The sequence below is a fragment of the Falco punctatus genome (assembly GCF_963210335.1).
Source record: "Falco punctatus genome assembly, chromosome: 10".
Taxonomy (NCBI): domain Eukaryota; kingdom Metazoa; phylum Chordata; class Aves; order Falconiformes; family Falconidae; genus Falco; species Falco punctatus.
Genome location: NC_137590.1, coordinates 18,708,557 through 18,725,142, shown reverse-complemented (window position 1 = coordinate 18,725,142; position 16,586 = coordinate 18,708,557). Strand labels below are relative to the sequence as shown.

Sequence of the window (16,586 nt, the reverse complement as noted above, 5' to 3'; positions counted from 1 at the left end):
TAGATTGAAAATTAAAGTAGTTTAGCTTGTCCCATTGTGACTGACAGTGTTGTACGACACCCAACGCTGTACCCTAACATTTTCCAGGCTTTCTACGTAGCTGAATCTAGTATTAGCTTTGAAAACCCATTGTATGAGTGGTGGGTGGATGGGTTGAAAACGTGTGCTCTCTACACACTGTATGTTACTCACATCAGAAGCTGTATGGCCACTCCATATGCTGTGAAACTGTAAATGATTCCCAGTACACCTGTAACTCTTACCAGGATTGTGAGAAATAAACTATATACAGAGATATAAATACACACATAGATATATTGTATAATTCATCATGTGAGCATCTTTGTGTATGTGGGGGTGTGAGTGAAAATGGCTGTTCTCCCTCTCACTCGTTACTCATGCCCATGTTTCCTACAGGCTCAACATTTGCTAGGGTTAGCGACCCCAGGAAGAACTGTAAGAAAAGCCCCCCCCCCCCCCCCCCCCCCCAGATAAACCCTAGCCTGCCCAAGGGAAGCAGGCAAAGGATGATTATTGTCACTCCTGCATAGGAACTGAAGTGTAAAGACTTGCCCAGAGCCACTGAGGAAATCTTTGTGATCCCAATAATCCCCTGTCCTGCAGGCTGGTCTGCAGGCTTTGCTGCATGGTTTGCTCTGACCTCTCCCCAGCCAAATCAGGGTGTGCGCCTATTCTTGGTTTTGGGTTTAAGTTGGCCTGGGAGCACCTGTCCTCACAAGTAAACAGCCCCCTGAGCACCTGGTTGATGTCTGCAGCGGTCCCAGCACATCTGTGCTAGCCGGGGAGGAGGTTTTGGCAGTACATGTCACTGTGAATAGTTGCTGTCACGTTACACCAGCTCCAAACAGGGGCTCTGCAGGAGTCTGCAGGCTTTTGGACCTCAGTCTGTGAAGAACTGGGAAGATAAGTATTGTGAACTCCTTTGGGCCAGGAAAAAGGGGCAGCCTTTAGTTGCAAAAGCATTCATTATATGAGATTTTTGCTGCAGAAACACAGCTGAGAATGCAAGTTTTAGCTTAATATTCATAAGAGCAGGACAGCAAATAAATTCTTTTTTTCTGAGCCTGAATCTGAGCAGCTGGGGTGGGTGGGTGACTGGTCCTCCCCACTGCCCCCAGTTAGGGTGTGTGAAATAGCACATACATTGGGGTAGTGGGGTATGGACAGCCGTCTCCGCTGTGGTACCCAGGCGGTGACAGCCCTGCTTCAAGGGAGCTGAGGCTCTTCAGTTCCTAGGAAGGGCAAACATACCCTCATCCACAGAGACCCTGGCCCATCTCTTCTTAAGAGAAGAGGGTGTGCAGCTGTGGCGGGGCTGGCACGGCGGGCGATGCTGCAGCTCGGAAGGTTTCCTGGTGATTTGGAATCAGCGGAGGCACCTGCACAAACTGTCCTCCTCAGCCTGAGACAGAACAGTGCTGCTCGCTCGGTGGAGAGGGGGAATGAGCTGGAGAATCTTCCGCTTGTGTCTCCTTCAAACCAAAAACGTGCCTCTTCTCACTGCCAGGGCAGGCGGCAGCACTGGTGCAGGCGTCGGTGCGGTTGTGGTGCCAACATAGGGAGCAAAGCTAGCATCAGCCCCGTGCTTTCAAACACTGGTTTGGGTATCCTCCACCGATCCATTATGTGTTTCATCTACTTCTTCCCCTCCACATATTTATAGGAATTTAAAAAGTATAAAACCCAGAGGCTATGTTCATAATTATCTTAAACTACACATTGCTTTCCCCTGCTGCCTTCCACTCCAGCCGTCATTTAGCCACAGGAAAGGACGCCTTACATGAGACATCAGCTTTAAACACACTTTAAATAAGATGTGTGCTTTAAATGAGAAACACAGCAGTTAGATTTTACCAGACCAGGTTTGAAGAGGAAGCACTCAGCTGACTTCACTTAACCATAACGTCCAGGCTCTATCAAAAAAAAAAACAGTCTGCGCAAAGCAGCGAATAATTTATATTGTCTTTGTGATCCTGACACAGTGATAGTTACTACTCATGCTTGTTAACCTGCCGAATTAAGCCGAGAGGAGCTGCAAAGCACATATGGCGCTTGCTTGAGAAGAATTCAACAGAAGACCATTTGCAAAGTGGTGTTCTGGTAAAACTGAGGCATTGCCACCTACTGAGCAATGGAAGATCAAGTATTAAGACATCACTTGTACAATTTAATCTCCCAGCAACCAGGGCACTCTCACATTTTTTTCTACGTTTTCACCTTAAATCATTGTCAAGTCCTCTGATGCTTTGTATTTTGGGCAGTCTAGGGAGGGTGAGAAGACTGATGGAGTAGGATTTGAGACAGTGGTTTCCATTCTGCTCTTGGATTTAGGAAAAAAGCACTGGCTTCACAAGCATGCGTAAAGAGTGTAAATGTGATGCTCCATGCTATAAAGGCTTAGGCTGCTGGAGTGGCACTAAGTCCCCGCATAGTAGCTGAACTGGACAGTGAAAGATAGGCTTCGGGTTTTTTCTTTTTTAAATTATTTTCTGGTAGCTAAGCTGGAGCAAAGAGAGGAACATCCAGGTTACCTCCACAGTGAACCAGCCTACAGTTTCAGAACACTTTTGGAGAGAAAAAAAAAATAATAAAAAAAATAGAGATAGATGATTGAGGAGATGGACAAGCAGCCAGCCTGATGGTATAAACTACATTTCCTTTAGGAATCCAGGCTGGAATACATTTATTTTCAAATAAACAAACAAAAAGAATGGTAGAATTGTACTGTCTTTGTTTTGTATCTATGGCTTTATACTGTCATTGTCTCTTTCTAATACAGTAGCAACCATCAAGAGATAAACCTATTAACACAGAGATGCAAAACGCAGATTCATAAGCTGAAGAAGGTTTAGAAAAGCCACTTTTCCTCCGGTGAGCCACGGAGCCAAAAGCAGCGAGAGCTGCAAAAAACTGAACATTTTTCTTGCAGAATAAAGGCCCCTTCAAAACTTAAGAGCACGCACAGGGTATACAACCTGGACCAGATATGAAGCATGAGACGGACAGCTTGAGATGCTGGGATGGCTTTATTTAGTTTGCAATTCTCATGCAAAAAAAACCCCAAAATAAAAAACCAAAACAAAACCGTTGCACGGTAGCGGAGGGGAGGCAGGTGGGGCGTGCCACCGGGTGACCCGCAGGATCCACCATGCAGCTCCCGACGGCTTCAAAAGGCACCGCGGCACTACGGGCACCCCGGGCTATCCCCGTCGCCCCGCAGCGGTTCCCACCCCCCAGCCGTCCCCGCCCCCCGCGCAGGCGCGGCCCATGAGGCGCCGCCCCCCTCCGCCGCCGCCGCGCCCCGCCGCGCCCCGCGCCATGTCGGACCGGCTGGCCAAGCCCACCTGCCTCATCGTCGCCAGCGCCGCCGCCGCGGGTGAGACTCTCGGGGCGGGGGGAGCCCCGGGCCGGCCGGCTCCGCTCCCGCGGCGCCCCGGGGTGCGGCCCGGCCCTGCGTGCGGGCCCGCTGCGCCCTGGGCCGGGCCGGTGTCGCCCCGTGGCCTGGGCTGCGCCGTGCGTCGGCGGCACCGAGCGCGGCACCGTCCTGCCACGCGTGTGCCCGCACCGCAGCCCGCGGCGCCGCTTGCACAGCGGTGTGTGTGTGCAGGCGCGGTGTGCGTGCGGCTCAGGGGTGTGCGTGTGTGCAGGCGTGCGGCTCAGCTGTGCCGTGCGTGTGCAAGAGTGACCGCAGCTCGGGTGTGCCGTGCGTGTGCAGGCATGTGGCACAGGTGTGCCGTGCGTGTGCAAGAGTGGCCGCAGCTCAGGTGTGCCGTGCGTGTGCAGGCATGTGGCACAGGTGTGCCGTGCGTGTGCAGGCATGTGGCACAGGTGTGCCATGCGTGTGCAGGAGTGCCCGCAGCTCAGGTGTGCCGTGCGTGTGCAGGAGTGCCCGCAGCTCAGGTGTGCCGTGCGTGTGCAGGAGTGCCCGCAGCTCAGGTGTGCCGTGCGTGTGCAAGAGTGCCCGCAGCTCAGGTGTGCCGTGCGTGTGCAAGAGTGACCGCAGCTCAGGTGTGCCGTGCGTGTGCAAGGGTCACCGCGGCTCGGCAGTGTGTGCGTGTGCAGGTGTGCGGCTCAGCTGTGCGGTCCCACGTGCAGGCTGGCTGCTCAGCCTTGCTCTGCCCGGCCGTGCACACGCGCTGCTCCTGCTTGTGCAGCTGTGTGGTGCGCAGATGTGCTCGCTTTCTGTAGATGCCCATCTGCAATGCACACGTGTCTGTGTGTTCCTCTGCACACAGCTGTGCTGGATGTGTTGGATGCGGGCTGGTTTCCCCTTGGCATGTGCCAGCACCAGCGCTGCCCTTGCACGTGTACCTGGGCGAAGCCAAATTTCCTTCGCTCCTGCCTGTTAACCCCCCAGCCGGAGCAAATGGCATACTTGTCATGTGTTTCTCAATATGTTGTTTGCCTATAATGGTGGCGGTGCATTTCTTCCATCTTAAAATAAGTCTGGAATTACTGAGAGCTTTTAAGATGATCAAAAAACCAAGCTCGTGTACTTTGCTAGGTAAGACTATATAGTGTGGCTGGGATTAAAATGTAATTGTTTCCTTAAGTTGTTGGACTCTGTTTTCCAGGCGTGTCAGCCCAGTCGTTCCTTCACTGCTTTACGCTGACTAGCTCGGCTTTTAATCTGCAAGTCGCAACTCCAGGGGTAAGTGATTTCTGTGATTTCAGTCTGAAACCAATTGATATTTCAAGTGACAAGAGAGAATTATACTAAACTTTTCGGAGAGGTGTCTTATTGGCCTTACAAATTAAAGGACTTAATTTTGTTGTCTTAATATTGAAGTGAATGCATGCTTCCTGTAGTGTGGTTTTGAACTTCTTCGTCCAGTATCTGTTACCCACGAAGAGCAAAGGGAGTGCTATTAGAAGCATGGCTTCAGTGGGAAAAACGGAGAGCTTCACATTTGTGAGAACTGAAGTATCTCGAAATCCCACATGGTTATGCTTCAAGAAATGTAGTGGATGTTTTTTCAGTGATCCTAACGACAGCCTTTGAACCATGCTTCCCCTAGGGGAAATCAATTGATTTTGTGGATGTGAACGAGAGCAACATGCGCTGGGTACAGGACTTTCGTATGAAATCGTACGCAAACCCTGCCAAGTTGGAGTCGATTGATGGTAAGGGATTGTTGTTGGCTAGTATGTCATCTTCATTTATCGGGGAAACAGATGCTGCTTAATGTTAGGCCCTTAGGGAAGAATGACACAGAAAAGATGTAAAACAAGTGTTTTAAGAGGAAGCCCTACCAGCTGCAGTTGTTACTTTCTTATTTATCTTGGATTGGTAGTTTCCTCCTATGTATACATACACAATATATATAGTCTGTTTCTGTGTATATAAACACACTCTGTAGTGTTATTTTGTAAAAATAAATACTTTGCTAAAGTAGAGGCTAGCAGACATAACAGTTTCAAGTTTTGCCTGGGTAAGAATGGTGTATCAAACGTGTGTTCTTTGTCCTAATAGTGTATCAAACGTGTGTTCTTTGTCCTAAAAAGGACCTTTTTCTGGACTCTGTATAGATCTGTTAGTTTCTTTAGTTAATTTGGTTTACACAGTTTTTGACGGACCTGTGTGGTATTGTCTCAACTATGTCAAATCTGAAATGGATTTATGGTCAGGCTTTTGTTTGTTACTGGTATTACAATTGGTTTATCCTTTCCTCCTTACTAGGCGCTAGGTACCACGCGCTGCTGATTCCAAACTGTCCTGGGGCTATGACTGACCTTGCAAACAGTGGGTACCTGGCTAAGATATTGCAGCACTTCAGCACTGAGAACAGTAGGTGAACATTGTTAAATATTGTTAAGTGAACAGTACAGTAGTACTATTTTATTTAAGAGTGTTGCCTTCCAATGACTTTAAAATGTTTCCGTAGCTGAAGAGCATTCAGAACTGGAAGGAGCTGCTTTAGAGAAATGTTATCTTCTCTCGAAGTGTAACCTTATCAGTAGCTTTTCAATGCTTGTGTCAGAAGGGGGGTTTCTGCCTTACAGTGACACAGAAATAGCTGTCTCCAAGTCGATGGGATTCAAGGTCTAGAGCCAAATGTGAAGTGTACCAGGATCATCATTAAGGCTGTAGTTAATCAAGACTTGTGTGTGCTTCTCACTTACCATTTGAGTATGTGTTTTTCTGATTGCTGCTGTCTCTGGACTTGGAGTTAATAGCTAGTAACTCTGCAAGACTGGCATAATTCTTACTGTAGTGTGCAGGAGCCTAAGAGACTATAAATGGTGCAGTATAATTTTATTACAGGAAGGCAACATGCTGTAATGTTGAAGAATCTCATTAACTCATCTAGGTTTTGGCTATTTGAAGATGCTCACAGATATGCTTTGGTATTTCTCTAGAGCCGATCTGTGCGATTGGACATGGAGTTGCAGCTTTGTGTTGTGCCACCAATGAGGATAAATCCTGGGTATTTCAGGGATACAGCCTGACAGGGGTAGGTTGAACTTTCAGGTGACTTTTGCTGTTTGGGGGCTTTTTTGCTGTGTGGGAGACCTGTGATTTCAGGTGCTGGTAGATTTGGTCTTATCCTAGAAGTTCCTACAAATATAAATCATCAGTTTGGTACCCTTGGTTTATGTGCAAGATATGGAAAGTTATCATTAGCAAAGGGGACCAGAAGTGAGCGTGTGGAGGGATTGTCACACTTCACTGTCATGTGGAAAGTGTTTGCCTGCTGATTGTTCAGTAAACTTTAAAATGCTGGAAATGTCTGCTGCAGCTTTTTGAATTCATAGTTGAGGGCTCTTAAGAATTTATTTTTTTTTTTTGCTTCATGAATGCTGGTGGTAGGTTGTATTTCTCAAGGTGCTGTCTTATTTTAAAAGGTAGAGGAAGCTCTAGGGGGGAAAAGGCAGTTTGTACACACTGGCTTGTAATAAAAAAAATGTAGCTAGATACTGTTGATATTTTATTTACTGTACAGTTATATCTCTCCTCACAGACTACTTATATGGCAGTTGCACCTGTGTGCTGAGGTGGTGCAGACCTCTATAGTACAACTTACAGGGTTGAAAATTTACATGCAAAGTTAAGAAATTAAGTTTATGGGACTCGCAAAAACTGTCAGTGTCCTGATGTGCTTGTATTTGGCACTACAGTCCATGACAAAATATTTAAAATAAGGCATGATGTGACCTAGCTACAGTTACTATGGAAACCATAAAATTCTGTTTCCTCCTGTGCATATAAAAACTGAACTAAGTACTTCTTATTTTTCTCTGCATTTAAGCAGATTCCCATATTCATTTAGAAAACAGAGTACTGTTGTTTGGACTCTGCAAGTGGCATGGCACTTGTGTCCAAATGTTTGTGTCCAGCATCCAAACAGGTCTGCGCTTTTTGAAGTTAATTGCATGCACGCTGTTCAGTGTCTAGTTGCTATGCAGAAATTGCTGGGTGTCATTCTGTAAAAAGCAAGACAGACTTACTTCTTTTTGATCTTTTTCAGCCCTCTGTGTATGAACTAGTGAGGCAGCCTAATTTTGCCAGTTTATCCATTATTGTGGAAGATTTTGTGAAAGACTCTGGAGCTACATTTAGTGGTATGTCACTCTTCTGTTGTCCAGGTCTTCATGTTTCGTGGCTGCATTCTGGAAATGAATGTGTATGTGCCAGTTTTACACAGCTGAACAGGACTCTGACAGGCTATCTCATCTTGCATTCCCACTTTAGGAATATAAACAGTGAGTGTTTTAATAATAAATGCCACAAAATACTGTGTGTGGAGAAGTAGGGCAGTACAGTACCGTGCACTGTTCTCCGTGGTTGTCCACACATGCTCTTACACCCCAAGGTAAACGTGAGGTTGGTTGTCCTGCTATGAACAAAGAACTTGTGCTGCAGGGAAGGGTGTGAGCAGGGGAGCTGCTGTCGCTCTGCAGATGCACAGCCTGTGTCTGTACGGAGGTGTTGTGCCGCAGCTGCTGCCTTCCTGTGTGGCAGAGAGCATGTCCGCTGCTGGGAGAGGTTAAGTTCTTGATTTTGGGGTTGTCTTCTATTCAAGCAAATGCTCCGTTAATTAAAGCTGCAGGTGCTAGGCTGCGTAGCGTTTTGGTTGCTCTGATTAGTTGCCTTTTAGCAGAACTATTTTACTCTAGCTAGATCTGGCTTTTTAGTATTTTCTTGCTTTGTTACTAATTTCATTAATTATTATTAGTCAAAATGTAAAAGTTTGACTTTGAACTGCAAAATCTGAAGTTCAGTCCTGTAAGAGAAATTAAATCCATTCAAGCACAGAAATGTCACTTTTTCCTCAATTGGATGTGCAGGGAAAAGTGTCATTTTCCTTTACATGCTGCGTTCCTGCAGTACTGAAGAGCTACAGGGAGAATTAAATAATGAGCTGTAAATGGCCCTATTCTTCAGTTGCAGCTGTTGTTCAGTCTCCTGTTTTGTTAGGTAATTTTTTTAGAATCCTTAAAGAGAATAATGAGATGCCTGTGGTATTTAAGTCATCCTTCAGCAGAATAGTTCCACCTATTGAATTGATTCAGTTAAAGTGGCTAGATTAGAGATTAACTATGCACATGGCCTGGATAGGAAACAGAACCAGGCTCCTAATGCCATTCTTTAGTTTTTCACTAAGAAGAAACATCACTGTCTTATCAAACTCCTGTATGTTCTTTGCTTCATTCTCTTCCATCCATGCTGCTGACTGCCTGTTTCTGTGTTTAAATGGCATCTTGATGCTTTTCACATGGGCTGCTGCCGCCACCTTCTGCATAATGAGTCCAGCAAGAAGAGGAAAAAAGCATGTGTGGTTTGAAGGCGCTTGGCCTGTATTTAGGCAGTCAGTAGCTGTGAGAAGGGAAAGAAAACAAGAGTTGTTCATTACTGAAAAACTAATGGCTCTATCTGAAATGAGGTAACTTAAAAATGCTAGTTGGAGTACTGAACAATTCCTGGTAGATATTAACTTGTCAGGATATTATAGGACAGAAAATAAGTATTTTTCTGCAGGTTCTTTGTAGTATGGTGATTACAACTTTGATATCCTACATGAGAAGAGCTTACATTGTATCACAGGGTGACTACAATTTTAAAATATATAATTTGAGGGTTTTATTATGACAATCTCTTGATGAGTGCATGTTACCCACCTAGTGTTAACTGAATGATGAGACTGGCCCTGCTGGCCTTTCGGAGAAGGACTTTGCAGTGAAATTGTTTCAAGATTAGGGGCTCAAGATTGTCCCTGTCGCGGTTGTTATAGATCAGCATGTCAAGTTACCCAGCAAATCTGTATGGTCAAAATAATTAACTTTTGTTTTAGTTTTATCAGGGTTGTGATATTGACATTGAAGTGGTGTCCGCTAACACAATGCTTTTGCTTTTTCTCCTGTATTTAGCCAGCATTCCAGATGCTGTACATGTTGTGCTGGACAGACACCTGGTGACAGGACAGAATGAAAATTCCACTCTTCCTGCCGTCCAGAATCTTCTTATTCTTTGCAATGTCAGGTGAGACAATGTGGGAGATAAGACTTAGGAACAGACAGTGGTGAGCATCTTTTAGTTTCAGGAATATTGTCCCCCAATGGACTTTTTTTTTCCCTTTAGTTAACTGCTGAAGCACATGTCATCTTTGTTTGATCTAGCTGTTAATCAGTTATGTCTCTTGGTAAAAAGCATTTGTGATATTAATAAAAGGTAAATTGGTTGGGAAATGCCTAGCTGTCTTATCAGGACTGATAAAGTGAAATGCAGAATAGGCTTCACTACGGCATTCCTGTTGAGAGAAACATCTCTTGTGTCTTTTTCTTTGTGCTTTGGCAAGTTAGCATTTAGTCAGCTGTGTTTGGGGATTCTGGGAAGGAGTGGATTGAAGTCCTTTGGTAAGGGCTTGGCTGTCTGACTGTCTTTTGTCTTGTCATCTAGAAGGAACACTTAGAAATAACGATTTAAAAAATTCTTTTGTTCAGATGAATGTGTGTTAGAAGTCCTCTCCTGGCTGTGGACTAACAGGTGTCATGTTTGGATGTATTTCATTCAGCAGGAAATGAAGAAGGAGGTGTCTTTCCAAACAGGATGGATGAAGAGCCAGCAGGCTAAGGATTTTCTTGTCTGGTAACTGGATAAAACATCCCTCTAACTTTCTGCCCTGGACTATGAAGTTACTGTGACAGTGGAGTAGCAATGTCAGGTTTTGCATATATAGAATGGATGAAGGTTGTGAAGAAAACGTAGAAGTGCATCACACTTGAGAAGTGACTATGAAACCACCTTGCATTTTTGTTGCTACATCTTTTTTCACTGCTTCTTTGTGGACCCTTGACTTACAGATGTGGGGAACTGTCCTTTAAAAAAGAAACACCCAAACCCAACAAACGGAACAGTTGGTGCTGTGGATACAAATTGCTGAAGCTGAAGACCTTGCTCTAGGTTGACAGTTATACTGATTGTTAGTAACTCTGCCCCAAAGAGCAAGCACTTGGCGCTCTGTGAGCCATCTGGTGTTTGTGTTCAAAATATCAAAATCTACACCTAAAGCTTCATGGAATTGCAATGTCAGATGTATTCTCATTTGGTAGGTCACAAAGTTACTGTCTGAACTCTGAATGTGTCTGGGACACTTGGATATACTTGGAATAGGATGGAAAATGCTTAGCTAAACACTGAATAAAGCAGAGCCAGTTGTCTGAAGGCAGCTTGCTGGTGATACCGTTGGCAAATGTGCCCTTGTTTTCGTCCTTGCCTGTTCACATTATCGGACTTCTGTTTAAAGAGTTTGGTCAGCTGTTTTTAAATGGTCTTCTCACTGGCTATCTGTTCTCCTTTGTGGTGCTTATGTTATAATTTTTTGTTCTCTTTGAAATGTTTGAAATACTTCTCTGGCAAGCATGTTGCAGTTGCTTCGTGCTGGAATTTTATGAACAAAGGAAGTAAAAAATGTAGGCAGCTAGTGTGGACCATGTTATCTGAGGAACCAGCTGTAAGATGAAATCTGCCCTTCTCTTTCCTTTTGAGCAGCAGATGTGGCTTGAAGTTGAACATGGAAAGGAATAATCAGACCAAGAATATTTTTCATTATTGCAAGCTCTAGCATACTAAAACCTATGGGAAAGTAGGCAGACTAACATTTTTCCTTCCCTCTTGGAACAGAGGGCAGCATTTCTGCAGTGCTCTGTGAGGGAAAGAACCTTTGTGGTTGCTTTTCTTTCTTAATGGGATAATACGACACATTGGTTAGAACTAGTCATCAAGCAGGGTAATTTTATGTCTTTTCTGTAGAAATTCAGTTTTTTCAGTTCTGTCTCAAGATTTCTTTGTAATTTTTAAAAGGTAATCTGCTATGAGATTTGTTGGGTCTTCTGCGGTTGTATTTTGGAGCCCAGTTCACAGATTTTTTTGTTTTAATAGAAATTAAAGTTAGAATTTGAAATTAACATTAGGCATTGATAGAAATTAAACTATCAAAGAGCTTTTTGATAACTTAAATTCTGATTCCTGGCAAGTTGCTGTAGGGATTTGTTGACCTCTGTCACCATTGGGGTGTACTTTGTCTGGATTTCTAGTGGGCTGTCTGCTGAAGTGATGTGAAAAGTTTTTGTATTTAGTATTTAGAATTGGGGTAGTTCTGTGTTGAATGCTGTGCACCTACAGCAAGGAGATAATCTGCCAGCAAAAGCTTTATTTAGATGGAGGAGGTGAAACTTCATGCCCTGGACTCCACTGATGGCTTGAGCAGGGAACTTGGTGGGCCTGGAGGCAGGTAATAGGGGGCCTGGAGGAGGTGGGTGCAACTTTATGTGGCTTCTGAGTTGAGAGAGCTTTGCCACACCTGACTGCAGCTGCAAAGCTGTTCTACAGGGTCAGTGGATAGCACACAGACACCAGTACAGAAAATAATCTTGAATTACTGTTTGTTTCAAATTAATGCAGAAAATAAGGCAGTATGTGCATACAGAAGGATTAGCATAAAGTACCCTGATTTCAAGCAATAAAACAGATAAGCAAGGCAATGCACCTAATCATTACTACTCAGGGTTGGCTGTAGTGAGTAAAAAAGAGATCACCCATTGCCCTACTACATTACCATCATCCAGATCCGCCCCTGCTGCAGTGAGGATGTGGAGAGCCTGTCCTGGCAACTGGGGAGTCTACGCAGGGTGTCCCCTTGTAGGGGAGGTCTCCCAAGTCACTGCAAGAGGGTCCGGCATTTATACTGTATTGAATAAACAAGCTCACCTACTTGTAAATGCAGAAACAACTGGTTTCACTCTCCTCTCAGATCCCACCAAAGCCTGGCCGGGGCTCAAGGAGGAACCAAAGAAAGCTCCCTTATCTACTGGATTATAACCACTGGTTTCCAAACAAGGCTGAACATCTGGTTTCGTTGTCTGGTCCACCTGCCTCTAAGCAAGGAAGGATGCACCACAGATAGCTTCGCTCAGGATTACTCTTTATCTAAGCTACATCTTTCGCTAAGGATCATGCATGGTTTGCTAATGATTGGATACTAAATATATACTTAATGTTTGGTTGGCAGGTTTGTCTAGAGGTCAACTTTGGCTCAGGGCCTGTTGCTCAGTTTCTGAAGTGGGAGTCTGAGAGGCTATTAGTCTGTTTTACCATTGAGGCTGCTTCCATTTGACTTTGAAAGGTCTAGTGATTTTGACGTTGCCTGCCTGTAAAAATAGAATATTGCTGTCTACGCCGTGTCCTGTTTTCATTCCTTAATTGTAAAGTTCTGCCCAGGCTTGTTGATAAGCTGCCAGGTGAACAAACAGTATTCAGAGCACTACAGGCTTTGATCAGTTCCCTATTGCACTGTTTGTCCTTTTTTTTTGTGGCAGCCCAGGCCTGTTGGAACCGCTGGGTGCCAATGTTGGGAAGTACTCTGCCTTTTTAGTTTTTTCTAACATTTCCTTGTTCTTCCCATAGGGGACCAGATAAAGAGGAGTTGCTGTGAGCACCTTTCTTTCACATCACACATCCATTTCTGTCTCCTCAGTAATCTAAACTGTCTCCAGTGCTGAAGCTGCTCTGGCAGAATAGAGGAAGAACGGCAGGGTCCAGCAGGAAGTGGCTGCAGAGGTGGTGTTTGCAAGTGTCTGTGCCTACAGCGCTGGTGCGGGTGACAAGGATGCTGGCTGCGTGGATGTGGCGTCACTGCTAGCAGCAAAGCAAAACGACTGGTAAAACAGCCCCCTCTCTCGTGTGGATGGTGGGCTAGCGTTCAGTCACCTTTAAACACTGTGCCGACAATTACGATGGCTCTTCTAAGTTCTCATACAGTATGACCAACTTTAGCTAAGGACTGGAAAAAATTATTCTAAGACTGTGGGAAAAGATTAAAATAGAAAGCATGTGAAGCTGTTTCATGTCATGCCAGATATACTCAAGACAGTTTTACTCTGTTTTTTGGGGGGTGTTATGTCAGTGGGTTAAAACGAAGGCAGTATTCCATCATTTTTGCTTGTTACTTTACTTTCCTTTACCACATCCGTCCAGATTAATAGTCAGGAATGATACATAGTGTTGATGACCTCTTTGTAAGTTTTCATCTAGTTTTTCATTTTGGAAAAGCTTTCAATGTGGCAGTAAACCACTTGACTGTACAGAAGCTTTCAACAACACATCAGCCTATTTCTGTAACTCCTGTTTACTTTGAAACTAAAACCAGCAGGGTTGAAGTACAGGCTTCAAAGGCTGCAGCATGTCTATAGCTTGAGGTATTGCTTAGGTATTTAGTTCCCTGTTAATTGTTCTAAAGATGTAACACTTGGTATTTTCTTTTAATTTATTTTTTGCTTAAAAGGTATTTACATCAACTAAAATTCTGAAGTGACATTATGGAAAGAAGACTGATTTTTGGTTAAGTCTTGCATTTTAAGCTTCCTGTGTGAGGAGTTTGAATACCTTGGTTTGTCTCCTGTACCTTGTGTGCTATGCTTTCTTCCTGGTGAAACTGAGAAGCAGGCCAGTGCAGCATCACATCCCAGGCATCCGAACAGTGATATTTATCCTGAGTTTGTCTTGCAGCACATGATACCATGCCTTAAAATGGCATGGGTTCTCATCTCCCTGGTTGTAAGAATACAGCATGTTCAAACTGCTCAGTGGTCCAGTTTTAAATACTATTCTTACCCAGTCATGCTTAACAAGACACTGACAAATCTCAGCAGCTGGGTTTTTGCAGGGGCATTAGCATAGGTGAGATGTTGCTTCTTCTTGCCTTGTGCCTGTTGACCTTTGTCAGTGTCTTAGCTTGTGGTACAGTTAGTGTTGTCTCTGCTCCGTGACCATGCATACTAATCTTAAGCTAAAAATTAATTTGCATGTAAAGATACATGTTTATGACCAATCTAGTGATGTGGGTTAGAAATCATGTATAACTGATGAGCAATCAGCTAGAGGCAGTTATCAGGAGTCCTGAAAACATGCCAGCTCTTGCCGTGCTCATTTAGCCCGTGTTCTGCAGCGTGACGGCTTTCCCCCCTTAGCTGGATTGAGTGTAGCAATTTGAATGCTGCAGGGAGATGAGCTTTTGGCAGGGCTTGCAAATGCTTGGTGTTTCGCTGTCTTTGTGACCAGTTGTTTATAGAGCATTCTGGCATTTGAACCACATGACAGGCTCTTTTGTGCCAAAGCCAGAAACTGCTTCTCAAACAAATTGTAATTCTGGAGATTTTCAACCTACGCAAATCCTGATTGTGTTGTGCTCTGGAGTGCTTGGTGCTTTTGCCTTAGGGATGTTATCAGCCAGGCTTATTCCCTTAGAAATCTGTCTGTTCCCGGTAATATCTAGCTGCTGATTTTTTTTTTTTTTTAATTTAGGGAACCACACACACAGTGTGAGACATCTTGCCAGGGCTTAACGCGTGGGAGTGTGTTCTATATTTTCCTCTGTTCTTAGGGGCAGACATTGAAGTATCTGCTAGAAGCATCAGAGTGCTTCTGCAATATATGGAGCAGAAACAGTTTGTGGGATGAATCCAAATGGATAAGGGGCTTTCTCAGATGAGTTATCCTTAAATGCTATCTTTAGGATAATCTTTACAGCAGTTGGCTCACAGCTGTAAAAAAACATTCCTGTATTGCATCCCCATGAAGGATTTCTTCACCAATGAGACAACAGCATGTATCACTATGCATCCCAGCACTGCCCTTGTTAAAGCTGTGTAGCTGGTCCCTGCAAGGAATAAAGGAAAGGTACAGAACATCTTTAAGGTAATAGGAGCCTTTACTGGCAGTTTTATGCAGAAGTTGTGAAAAGGGATGCTCAAACAAAACATTTGCAAACTGGTGTAACATTTGGAGTGAGCCCCCAGACTGGCTTGTGAGTGTGATTTCAACTTTAACACTTCTTACACCTTAATTCAATTTAAGTTGTGGCTATAACAATAATGGGAATGTCATCTTTCTAGTTTAACTAACCTAATGTTTACAGGGCAAAAGGTTGCGTGGTGTGAAAGGTGATGAGGAAAGACCAAATCAGCAACAGCTTGGGCTTTGATTGTGAGCCCTCTGTGTTACCATGCCTTTCCTAAAGCTTGATACTGTAGCTGCCATCAGTGGAGGTATCTTAGATCCTCAGAATTCAGAGGTGGTATCAGAGACAGCCTGGGAAGACTCCCAGACATCCCACTGGGACTTGGCAGCCAGTAACACTGTGGCACTGCTCTCTCCTCTGTAATGCCAGTGCATCAAAACAAGTACCAGAATAAATGGAAATGAATCTTTAATCCTGATTAGCTTTAACATTTAACGTGGTACCTATCAGATACTGTCGGGCTTGTTTAATGTAGTCTGTAATAGCCTTTGATGGCTGTATTTGATAGGCCTTATAAATGCATCTCCAGGGACTAATTTTAAAGTGAAATTCTATGCTGGGAGGCTGAAAATAAAACTGATGTACTTGCTGTCAGCTTTGTGGACCCTAGCGGCTGTTTACCTAACAGCTCTGCTCTCCTGTACCTCTGCTCTTGCACCCTTGTTTCGAGAATACAGGAGGTGCTGAGCATCCACAGGGAGCAGCAGCCAGGCTCCCCTGGTGCATCGTGTGATGGGATGCAAGAGGGAGCTGAAAGAGGAAGGAAAAGCTTTTCCAGCACCCACCTCCCCCAAGCTTTGCGTGTTTGCATAGACCTGGATGTTCAGATTCGAGAGCTGCCACCACAAGGGAGGGTGGTTAACTTTGCATTTGTGCTCATCAGTTAATTGCTGCTCTGCGAATCTTGAAAAGGAAGAGGTGCTGTGGGATGCTGCAGCCTCCCCACGTGGTGGTGGTACTGCTCCACACAGACCTTCGCATTCCTCCTCAGCCACCAGCAAACTCGGTCCCTAAACACCAAGTTATTCCTTTTTTCTTGTGAATTCCCGAGGAAGGGCTGCTTCTTGTACCTGTGCCAGGCAGGTGAGCTACAGCTGGAAGAGAGGAAAATCCTTGGATGCCACTCAGGGCTACAATAGCACAAAATGCATATTAACACATTATTAGCACATAAAATGCATATTACACTGAGCTGTGCTGGAAACAGCAAGCTATTCCTGTGGCTTCCCAGTAATCTGTGACCAGAGGGTTGGCTCTCCCATGCTCCTT

At 44.6% G+C, this 16,586-nt stretch overlaps 1 protein-coding gene across 3 annotated transcripts; it reads left to right on the top strand.

Moving 5' to 3' along the window:
* Positions 1-3,260: 3,260 nt before the first annotated feature.
* GATD1 (glutamine amidotransferase class 1 domain containing 1) lies at positions 3,261-10,713 on the top strand. 3 transcript variants are annotated; one of them, XM_080404158.1, is made up of 8 exons: positions 3,261-3,397; positions 4,596-4,672; positions 5,040-5,145; positions 5,702-5,809; positions 6,382-6,476; positions 7,491-7,584; positions 9,391-9,502; positions 10,035-10,713. In XM_080404158.1, exons 1-8 carry the CDS (start codon positions 3,289-3,291, stop codon positions 10,042-10,044), a joined length of 711 nt encoding a protein of 236 aa, XP_080260284.1. In that variant the 5' UTR covers positions 3,261-3,288; the 3' UTR covers positions 10,045-10,713. The 3 variants fall into 3 exon arrangements, with proteins under 3 accessions (XP_080260284.1, XP_080260283.1, XP_080260282.1); XM_080404157.1 differs by lacking the exon at positions 3,261-3,397 and adding an exon at positions 4,477-4,525 and having other exon boundaries at positions 4,575-4,672; positions 10,038-10,713; XM_080404156.1 differs by lacking the exon at positions 3,261-3,397 and adding an exon at positions 4,477-4,525 and having other exon boundaries at positions 4,575-4,672.
* Positions 10,714-16,586: the final 5,873 nt, after the last annotated feature.